Here is a 12026-nt window from a genome sequence, read left to right on the forward strand (position 1 = left end):
TACATTAAAAACTCAAATAACAGAATTACAGCATTCAAGTAAAAATATCTTTCCCTTACAGATGGTGATTCTCAGTCTCTCAAGGAACATCTCATTGATGAGCTGGACTACATCCTTTTGCCAACTGAAGGCTGGAATAGGCTAGTTAGCTGGTACACACTGATGGAAGGTCAAGAGCCAATAGCACGCAAGGTACTCTTAAATTACCCACTGGGATGAATGTGACTCAGATATAATCCTGCAAATATGCAGGACTTGCATAGGAATTTATTAGAAGATTGTAAGTCCTTGCCTATGATAATCGTAGACAACTCCTGCTTTAGTTGTTTATAGATATCTAATTGTTATTCACATTTGAGAGGCTTAAGTTTTTAATATTGAGAAATGAGGATGCAAAGGATATAATACTTTTCTTTTTTTTTTCCTCTAATATTTCAAGAAGAACTTGCTTTAGAAGCTTCTAAGTCTATTAATGCAAATGCTTTTGTAATTAAGTATAAAACCCTAAAACTATATTGACTATATTAGTGAAAAGCCTAGCTCTAATAAAGTTAACGCTGGTAGAGTAATTGGTAGTTCATTTTCTGATAAGCAGAGTCTTCTATATTCAGCAGCTTGCTAAGGGATTTTTTTCTTTAAGCAAAAAGCTTACCTCAACACAAGTAGTAGTCCATGGTATGGTGGATACTGTGGCCCTCCATCAGTATGAGATACTTAAAAAATTAACATCTTTGATGTTAATTTTTCTTTTTTTGCTCCAGCACATACTGTCCTTATTAAGGTGATAGAACTTTTTACCAGTTTATTGATCAGATAATCTTTTTTGTTTGTATTATTTCTTAAGATTTTCAGGTTAGTGATTACAGTTGCATCCTCACTTGACTGAAGTATTTAAGTTTTAAAATATATTTTGTTATGTTTGCCATTTCTAAATTGACCATTAGGGCATATTCTTTCAGGTACAGGAATCTTTATTTTAATTACTGTAAAAGTGCTGAAAGAATATTATGACTAGAATTTAGTTTGATATGACTTATGGTGTTAATACAACTATTTTTGCCTCTATGACATGAGCATGGTCTAACTATGTGCATGCTGGTCACTTACTTGAAGTGCATTCCTTTCAAACAAGTGCCACATTTAGCCATAGAAGAAATCTTGTGTCCTCAAAATTAATTTGGTCAGCAGTATAAGTAGTTTGTTGGGGTTTTTTTAGCATACTTTTTAATACAATAAAAGAGATCTCTTTTGAGAGAGACATCCCTGGAATGTCTCTTTCTTTTTCTCTAGTTCTCTAAGAGCTGAAATCCATTAAAATGGCATGGCTCTCCTTCTTTAAAGATATATCTGTTATCAACTTGTTACTGTTTTTCCTGAAGATGGATTTCAGCAAACTGAATGCCCTTCTGTCATCATGGTAAAGTAAAAGTTCTGTAATTTTTTCACTTTGGGGGGAAAATGGAAGGAGAGAGAAGGGAAATTAGAGTAACTTGCCTTCTACTTGGAAGGAACTCACTGGAAAAATAGTGGAATGTAATGAGTGGTCAGGTAAACTGGCATAGCTTCAGTATTTTCTGCCAATATGAACAGTAGTTATCCTCTGAGATGCATATTCCAGTTTAGAATTTTTCTTTCTGATGCTTTGGTCATTTGGTCATGATTCTTTCTCCTATCTACCTTAATGTTTTTTTCATAGAGGTGGGATGATACTTTTCTTTCATCCAATTTGTTGCATCAACTTTTTTTTTTTAAATGTGGAACCAAATTTTAAATTGATACAATGTTGTATTTGATCCATGTCAAATAACATTATGAATTTATTTAATAGGATTAACACTACAGTGTCAGTTTTATTCTCAGAAATGTCTTAGCCATACTGCACAGTTTTGTTTACTTCAACTGTTTTGTTGTTACTCTAGTAGCTGAAACCCTACTAAGCTGCTCAAACTAAGACATGTTTTTGTTTAAATGTCATGGTTGTCAGTCATTTAAGCGAAGGCAAACTACTGAACAGCAGTGAAATCATTCACTAATATTTTTTTTTCCTATGGCACATACATACAAGTTATATTTGTGCAGCAGATAGCAGATCTCTCCTAGCAATTAGCTGGTAGCTTGTTGGGTTTTTTTTACCGTATTTGTCAGAAGTATCACATATCAGACTGATGGTTATTTTTGGAACAGTCTACATGACTAAGTACTGCAGTTACACTTTGGAAGATCAAAGGGAAAAACATTTAAGAGGTGACCCTGAATATTTCTTTCTACATTTTACTTTTATTAAAAAAATTCCTATATGCTTAACTATTTTGTAATAGGTGTTACAAAAATTAATATATAATAAGCAACTGTAATGAGTAGGTGAAACTTCAAATTAATGTATTCATTATCAGAATATAAGTGGAAGATTTCTAGGTCTTGTTTAAATACAGGATTTATTTAAAAATGTGACATCCAGATTTTAGTAGTGTGTATTCTGTTTTTGATAAGTATTCTTTAACTGTGAAAATTAGTGAAAACTGTGAAAACTTCCTCTGTGTTTTGAGGAAGTAGCATACAGCAAATGTGGTTTGAAATAAAAATAACTTCTGGTGTTTTTTTGTCTTTTGATCAAGTATCTTATCTTTTGGTTAACTGTATATTTTTGATTTCCACTGTACTTAACACTTTGAAAGACATCATCATTATGGGAAGAAAGTACTTTTTTGTTTCCTATATTTCTAAAAAGCTATGGAGACATTTAGTTCTCATTTTTGGCATTTGTTAAGTGTCTTACATTCGCTGAACTTCAGTTTCTTGAAGAGTTCTCAAAAATATTTTGAAGTGTGTATATGAAAACATATTTGGACTGATACCTGATCCCAATCTGTTTTTCAGGTCGTTGAACAGGGTATGTTTGTAAAGCACTGCAAAGTAGAAGTATATCTAACAGAATTAAAGCTTTGTGAAAATGGAAATATGAACAATGTTGTCACACGAAGATTTAGTAAAGCTGATACAATAGGTATGCACAACTATCTTTAACAATATATAATTGTTACTTGGTTACTTGTCTTTAATAATAGTACTTGGTAGCAAGTACTGAGTAAGTAAGTCTCTAGGTAAAATGATAGATGGGTATTGTAACCATTAAAAAGGATGGGACTGGTCTTGTTTGGATCAAAATTAAAAGATAAATGATTTGGAATGTTTAGGATTTTTAATAGGATTTTTTTTAAACTGTATGTTTTTATTATCTAGGTGTCTTGTGTTACCTCTAGAGGTTTGCACTTTTCAGGAAATGAACAGTGTGATATTTTTCATTACCTTAATTGGATTCCATAGGGCTTTTTCTTGGCTTTTGGTGTGTAAGAAATGCATTTTTTCCTGTGTTTACATTGATGACTTTCATTAGTGAAAACTTTTTTGTCCTGTATATAAAGAGAAGAGTATAGTACAAAACACAAGAATGGATTGAATTTTTGATTTAATGGCTAAAGGTGACCTACAAAGGCATTATTCTTTGGCTTGTGAAGTGGCAGGCCAGGCACTATCTTTTCCAGTACCTGACTCCTGTATTAAACCTTTCACTTATCTTTATTTGTAGTTATTTTGCCTGCTCTTTGAACATTGCGTCATTGTTTGAAACCCTATTTTGATAACATACATTTGTCTCTGAAAATAACAATCAGAACGTGTGCAAAGATACTGCTGATCATATAAACTAAATTTTTAGTGTATTTGTGCATGTGTATCTGAGATAAGAGTCTTTCAGTCAGCTATATTTGTGCATTTAGGATTGTACTTTATGCCCTTGGCACTTTATGCCCAGCCATTACTCCTTGTTTACATTCTTTGACAGCAATGTAGCCTTTTCAGGTTTTGACAATGTAGTTTTTTCAGGTTTTGCTTCTCTTTATGTTATAGGTAGTGACTTATACTTGCTACCCTTTAATGCTTTGCAGGTTGCTTGCTTTAAAAACAGAATCATTTTACTTTGTTAAATTTTAATCTTTAAGTAATCATCTGCTTGTATTAGAATAAAAAGTTAAAAATTATGAAATTTGTCCTTGAAACAAGGCTTCGGTGTTGCATGTTAATTGGCCTTTTTGAGAGCTGGTTTAACTTGGGAAGATGTACTTCATTATTCTCTAAGCAAACCCAGAAACTTAGGAAAACTAATTTAAGATTATCCTTCCCTGAGGACCAGATATAAGCTATTTTGCAGCTATACTGGATTTAATTGTATCATTAGATTTATAGGTAATGGATGAATTTCCGATATTTTCCTTCTCTGCCCAGAAGTGGGGCATTTTGGAATGGCTGTTACTTGTGGGTATATTCATTTTCTCTTAGCAATTACGAGAAAATTGCCATGAAGGGTAACGAGAAACAGTGAGGGTCACTAGCAGCCCCTTTCCAGACACTGACCTTACTTGAGAAGTGGATGACATGCTTTTGGAAGCCTTAAAAACATGCTCTTTCTGAAGATGAATTGTCTTATACAGAACACCAAGCAGGGCCGTCCTAGCCATGACACCCGAAAGAGTTTGTATCTTAGAAGAAGAGCTAGAAAAATTAAAACCACTTTTAAGAGTGAAAGAATAACTGATCCCTGCGGTTTTTCTCTTCTCATCCATTAATAAGATGGTGATTTATATTTTTTTTCATATTTTTTTCCTGTACCCTTACCTTAAGTATATTTAAAGTAGTTCTGGAATTCATCAAATATATAGCAGGGATGTTCATTATATCAATAAATAAAATGCAAGAGGAATCTTACGGAATCTTGATTCATTTTTACCCTTCCTTCTATGTGTCAGCCCCACTGAAGTGAGTGGACATAAGGTACTATGGTCTTTTCAAGAAGTTTTAATTTTTCCACCTACCATCATTGATTATATTATTTACTGCCTCAAAAGATCAAGACAAGACCTTCCTTAATTCGCATTAACAGAGAAAGTTTTGGAGCACCTTAAATACTCTGAGCACAATATAATACCTACCAGTCTTCAAATGTCTGTTATTCCTGGAATGCCTTTGCTTTTCCAGTCAAATAGAAGCTAAGCTAAGCTGTTTGTCAATAAGTTAGAAAAAATAATTAAAAAGGGCAGACCTAATAAGGACAGCTATTTTCTTGGGGTGGTACTGGAAACATTTGTTGCGTTCTTTGGACCGTCTTGGGAATCTCTTACAATTGAGGACTCTCTCCTTGGAGTCAGTGTATATTAACTTTGAGACTGATTGTTGACTTACTTTTGGGGTGGTGGTTTTTCAATTCTAAAAAGATAATGAGTTAGACAACAGATGTAGTTCAGACAGCATTTCAGTCTGGTTATTGTTGCTGATCCTAGAGAACAGGAGGGCTTGAGTGTAAATGAGTTAACGATCCATTGAAAAGTCTTAATCGTATGAAAGTATGATGAAATTAAGTCATTGTCTAATGTGTAGACCTTTTCTACCTTTATTAAAAAGTTTTACAAACCACAAAATTACAGGAAGGCTATCCATAGTCTCTATTATGGATGAATAGGGTCAGGTTATGTCTGCAATGCCATAAACAATTCCAAAACTGAGCTGGTAAACTCTGTAGAAGATTATACCAGTGGCTCTGCACCTAATGGACTTCTGGATTTTTACTAGTAAATGATCTTGGCAAATAGCTTTGATTCATCTTTCCCTTTAATTTGCTGCAGAATACAAGAATGTAAAACTTGCCACCCTTGAGGACAATTTATTCTGGCATCTCTGACTAGCCTTTTACCTTCTTTAGGAAACTGGGATTACTGTTTCATGGTATAGATTAACATTTTACTACAGTTTCCTTTAGCCAGTACTTGTGAGCGCACTAGCCTTCAGGAGCCGAGTTGTACTTGTATTAGGGTCCACTGAACTTCTCCAGCGTTTCATCAAGACTCTTCCATGTAATCTTGCCAAATAGTACTTAAATCATGCAGCTGGTTTTTTTGAGGAGTTACCTGATTTTTAACAATACAGGATATATCCTATATGGGATCCATAATCTTTAACTCTCAAATTAAACTATCTCAAATTGTGGCTATATAGCTGATGGAGGGAGAGGCATCTTTAAAGGCAGATCTTACTGTCTTTTTTAGACTTCATCCCAGTACTAATCATTTTACACATGGGATGTGCATGTAATGCTACTAGAGGAGAACCCCATACACAATATGCCTCAGACTGTACCTATTTGAATGTAATGTTTTCATTTATACTGGAACAGGTGCTTTCACTTTGGAGTATAAGCCAGCACTTCAGTGATACTTGGTGGGGGGCAGGGGGAAGAATTATAAAGTGTGCATTGGTTATGCGCATGAAAGTATGAAAAAGAACCCTAGTTTCACAGCCTCAAAACTAGCATAATAGTCAAAGTGGAACACGCTCTTCACGGAGTCTTGGACATAATGTGGATTCATCTGATAGGATTGATGCTTCCTGTCTCTCAACAGTTCTGCAGTGAAGCTGGAATATGTTAAAAGTTAACATAAATGTTAACTTAGTATTTGCAAGGAATACAAGCTGCAATGCTCAAATAAGTAGTTGTCATGGTATTAATAAGATAATGAAAAAATGTCTTTTGTAAATCCTTTTTTTAGTAAAAGTCATTGATAAATCTGGATTTTCTTTTTGGAAAATTGTTGCTGACTAGATTCATTCTTACATTCAAATATAGTTACTTGAAGCCATCGGTTGAGAATTGATTCAGAGACAGTACATGATATTTTTTTTAAAAGTCAATAAATCAAGTAACAGCCTGTTGCCTTGTTTATAGCACCTACCTTGCCTACATATCATCCGTATTACAGAAACAGATGATCGAGTCTAACACTTGCTTTCATACTCAAATACGTGTTAACTAGTATAGAGGGAAATTGTATTCAGCCTACAGTTTCTACAAATATTATATTGGCCAGTTGTCATGTATTTCACAAGCCAATGACTGGATTTTTACAAGGTACTTTGAAGTTTCAGGTTGCATTTTGACTTTTCATATTTAACATAGTGGAAGAGAAAATATAATCTTAAGGAAAATGGAGCAAGGGGAGTGCTAGAGGAGCTGAAACACTGGTGTTTTATCCTGAGATTTCAGGGGAATGTCTCTCAAAGAGCTTAGAGTGCCTATTTTTATAATTGTGTTTTCAGTGATCATCAGGAATAAACTGTACATTTCTTGACTCCTGTTTTGTTTTCTGTGTTATGAGACTTGGCTGCCATGGGCCTTTATGAGTGTACTAATTACCAAAAAAAAAAAAATCTAAGTGAAGTATAGCTATGGTATAGCACTGTACGTATTCAAATTAAATAACTCTTTAACAAACTCTACTTTTGCATAGTTATATACATGGTTATACTACCTTAAAATTATGTAACAGTGATTATATTTCTGTCAGGTAGAGTAGGAGCTGGTAGACCTTTTTATGGCAAATCTTTCAGGGACGTGAAATCTTACATCATCCTTTTAAAATAAATTTATGCACTTCAGTTTTACAGAGTAGCCTGTAATTTCAGTGAGCGTGTAAATTGAAGTTTATGCGTATTTATTGTGGTTGAACTGGGATATAGGTAGTAGAAGAGTAAAAGCCAAAGAGGATTTGATTTAGGGAGAGGAACAGAATGACTTGCACTCCCTGCACCTGATTTTGCTGCCAGGCTCACTTCTAATCATTCCCTACCCACCTACACTCCTGTGTTACCGCACTCTGAGAAATTAGTACATAGGTACCTGGGTACCTCCTGTCATCTATTATTTATCAGCTTGTTTTCACTTGCTCTGCTTTGCTAAGAGATTCAGGAGGGAATAAAATAGTCCTCTGACTGTTTACATTTTAAAGGACAGCAAACTAGAAACTTTCTGCTTGTCATACAACATGATGTAGTTGCATGGCTGTTCCTAAAGTTTAATTCATATTTTGAATATAACAAAAGAGCAGGTGATTCTGATGCTTTCTTCAGCCTTAAACTGTTTGTGTAGTGAAATGCTAAACTTGTGTTCTCTCCCTTTCAAAACAGATACAATTGAAAAAGAGATAAGAAAGATCTTCAATATTCCAGGTGAAAAAGAGACCAGATTGTGGAACAAATACATGAGTAATACTTTTGAACCTTTGAATAAACCGGACAGTACCATACAGGATGCTGGTTTATACCAGGGACAGGTACAGTGTAATATTACTTCTTTTTTTTATACGTTAATTTATTTGCTCATGAAAATGTAGCTGTACTAAATCAATTTTCCTTCTTTTAAATGAAAATTGCCTCCTAATAGATTGTGTTAGGGATAGAGGATTTTGTAAGTAAATTGATCAAAATAAAAATAGTCAGTCTTTGAGTGTATTTTTGAGATTAAAGATGAGTTTAAATCTCCTGGTGAAGTAAAACTAAATGAATGGAGGAAGGCTGACTTGAATTTGGTAAAACCTAGGATCTGGGATATGTTCCTATAATGAAAGCCAAAATTTGAAGAACTTTTTAGGTACTCTAAAAGAATAATGTCTTCTACTCAAAATTAGCTGTCCAGATTTCAGAAAGAAATTAAGAAAAAGTGAAAAGATTTCGCATAAGAACTTACAGAGACAAAAGAGCTTGAAAACCTGCTTTAGCGTGAGACTATATCATCATTTTAAAATTCCTTTATGGCAGGTTTTCTTACAAGATACTTTTTTTATCTTTCCAGATTAATATAAAACATACATATTGGATGTTAAAGCTACAGTAGTAAATGTAGTAAAGCCGCTATAAATGCAAACTGATTGAACAATTTCATCGTTAGAATAATTTTTTAGATTGTTGCATTGATTCTTTGTTTTTCAAATAGAGTTCATTTTCAACAGCTGTAGTTCATGCTGTTGTGCTACAAACATGTATGGATGAAATTTGATGGCAGTAATTGTAGGCAAAATTACATTAAAGTATTTCCTTTTGCCTTGAAATACTTGCCTCTAACCTACTTACCAGCAGTATTTATGCTGTGCTTCAGTTTTCTTTTATGGCATGGAAGGTAAGTAATCAGTGCACCAAAATAACAGCTTGAACTATTGTGCCCTTTAGCTTCATGCTGCATGCACTTAAACCCTCATACAGGTAATTGTAACGATGCAGATGTCCTGCTGGAAGAGCCCACATCTCCCATAAAAGATTTGCGTCAAAGATGTAACTTGCAAATTGCCTCTATCCCAGTGAAACATTAACTATGAAGCGAGCGTGGCCTAATAAAGCCTTTAAAAGATCTCTGGGTGACATCTGTACTTTCAGCAAAACAAATATTGTCCAAAACTGAGTTTAACCATGGTTTCTGAAAATGCTAAATGTCATATTAGACCATGTGTGTTTGGTCAGTTGCACTTGCTGACACACAAGGTTGTTATTTTTCTTGCTTAGCTTCCTAATCTAATTATAGTTATTCTGACTATTAGTCTATCTAACCTAACAGTTATTTTTTAACATGGAATTCTAAACTACATATGTAATTGAGTAAATTAATGTTTTGAATTTACCATTTGGTTTCTAAAGTGAGCCCTTAAGGGGTTTCAGTGAACTTTAAGTCTAGATCTTCACTGTATTTTGTAGTCCCTGGAAGCCAATGGAAGAAAACATGGCAGAATCTCTGTCTTACAACATTCACGAGCAAAGATAGCAGACTGTTTTTTTCAAGATAGAAAGCAGGTCATGATAGATGTCTGGTTTTCAATGTCATGTCTTAGTATATTCAGACTGAAAATGTGATTAAATCTTCAAGTGGCAGCATGACTTGTACAGGTTTTGAACATAAGTACATACGTGAATGTATGTCACTGTGTAGACACATACATAGTATGGCAGTTAATTAGCATTCTGAAACATCAGTGCGCAATTATGCAGAATTAGTTGCATTGGAAATTAAGAGTTAGATTCCGTTTAAATATTGGAGTCTAGTTGGCATTTCAGATGATCTAGGCTATCCCAGCTGTCAATCCAGAAAGGCGTGAGCTTTTTGTAGGTCCTGTGTCATATCTGCCAGCATAGGGCAGATAACCTCAAATACCGAAAGGCGTTTCAAATGGCACTTGATGCCTGTGTTTAGGACTGAGTGTTCTGTGCTCCCTTTTGTACCAATAACAACTTGAAGGAAATTAATCTCATTAGCCAACTGTCCTATTGGAATATTAATATTAGATGAATGCTTTTGCAAAAAATACAGGAGTAACCAGACAGGTATGATTTTAAGGATATTAAGGCAGAAAATGGTTTGGTTTGTTTGGATTTTTTTCCTACCGATCTGTGTTGTGCTTTATGAGAGGCAAAATTCCTTCAGGAATATCCTTCCTTAACAGGGCTGTTGTATAGGTATATGATTTCTATAGATTCATAGATGCTGTTAAGACATTGCAAATCATTTCTGACCTCTTTGATAGGTAAGGTCTTGTCATTTTATCCGTGGATTGTTGAGGCATAGAAATACTAAGCAGCTTGCCCAAAGTTGCACAAACTAAGGTGCAGGGAGAAAAAAGACATCAGTCTTTTCTGTCTCAATCACATGTCAGCAAATCCATTAAAAAGATTGGAACAGAAAGCAATCTACCGGTACTGTTATTTCAGTTTTCTTGTTACACTTTTTGTGGTAGGTACTGGTGATAGAGCAGAAGAATGAGGATGGAACATGGCCTAGAGGTCCTTCAACTCCTAAGTAAGTTGTGAATTTAAGTCATGTTATTCACTATAACTTAAATATTTTCACATGTTATTTTGCTTTAAAAAAAAACAAACCCTGTTCTTAAAATGATGCTTTCAGATGTTTTATCTGAAAATATACTGAATACTGTATTTGTTATAAGTGCTGCACATTGTAGAACGTGACACAATAATGGTGAATTCCTGCATATATGTTGCTTAATTTTGTTGATTTCAGCCAGTGATCTAAATATCCTACTTAAAAATAAATGAAAAAAAAACATAGTAGAAAACTGTAAAACTTAGATAATTTTATTTAGATTTCTGTTTCAAAGCATAGCATATCTGTTAGGTGAACATAGGTATATGTATATTATCAGTATTTTTTAATATGTAAATTTTTTCATGGATAACTTTTCCTTTTATGTCTAAAGCACAATATTTACACATAAACGTTATGCAAATTGCCGTCTACATTGCCAGCGTGTTGCTTTTGTTCTTTGTTGAGCTGTCATCAATTAAGAAGTGCAGTGGTTTTTTTCATTTATATGGATAAACTTTTGATGTTGTTTCCAGAATCTAAATCATGTTCTGTTGATTTTGAAGAACAGTTGAAACTAGTTACTAGTAAACTAACATGATCTCAGCCTTACAAATTGTTAACTGTTTTTTCCCTTTGTTGTCTGATTCTCAAGCATATCTATCATAAAAAGTTCTTTTCGGTTCCTTTTATTCCTTTTGATATTCTGTATTCATGTAGTTGAGGTTCACTGTTGTTTTAAAACATTTTTGTAGTATCATTGCTTATCATTTGAAGGACAGAAATTCTTTGATGTTTTATCTCAAGCACTTTTATTAGGAGCTCTAGCTTCTATAAAGTTGCTTAGTGAAGTCTGAGTTCAATTTAAGCTTAGTATGAGCAGTATAATCTTGCTTAGCAAGATGCTGTGACACAAAGAATTGAGAATGTAGAGCAGCAAGAGCAGAAAGAATGGGATGCAAAATACTTGAAGTTTGATCTCTAACCTCAAAAAGCATCTAATAGGGATGTAAATTCTGAGTCAAATTTTAAATGTAGATTTTGAAGGTTAAAAGAATTTAGATACTCAATGTCACGGATTCTTTTGGAAGTTTTGGTAGGAGGATATTATTGGTGGTGGTACCTGCTTTTATTCTGCCAAATTTCCATTCCACTTCATGGAAAACATTCAGGAGCAGCACACAAATTAAAGAATATCTCCTGGAAAAATGTTTGATCTGGGGACAAATAAAATGATAATTGAGAATACCCGTGTCAGAGGAGGCTTTAAGTAAAACAGCAAATGATGATGAATAGTATTACTGTGAAGCTGGGATATATGTTTTTGAGGTTTGGCACC

The 12026-nt window shown here is 34.0% G+C and overlaps 1 protein-coding gene across 5 annotated transcripts in view; it reads left to right on the forward strand.

Moving 5' to 3' along the window:
- Window positions 1-12026, forward strand: part of USP15 (ubiquitin specific peptidase 15) — a 64595-nt gene that overhangs the window by 20154 nt on the left and 32415 nt on the right. For 3 of the 5 annotated variants that reach the window (XR_012585086.1, XM_074571310.1, XM_074571379.1), the window contains exons 3-6: window positions 62-192; window positions 2878-3004; window positions 8011-8156; window positions 10602-10663. Coding sequence is in view for 4 of the 5 variants with exons in the window: in XM_074571310.1 (XP_074427411.1) it covers window positions 62-192; window positions 2878-3004; window positions 8011-8156; window positions 10602-10663 (466 nt within the window). In the remaining variant the exon portion in view is untranslated. Of the gene's footprint in view, window positions 1-61; window positions 193-2142; window positions 2245-2877; window positions 3005-8010; window positions 8157-10601; window positions 10664-12026 lie in introns of those variants that run through there. The other 2 variants (XM_074571450.1, XM_074571532.1) reach the window with 2 other exon arrangements.

Source organism: Larus michahellis, chromosome 1 (genome assembly GCF_964199755.1).
Source record: "Larus michahellis chromosome 1, bLarMic1.1, whole genome shotgun sequence".
NCBI lineage: Eukaryota > Metazoa > Chordata > Aves > Charadriiformes > Laridae > Larus > Larus michahellis.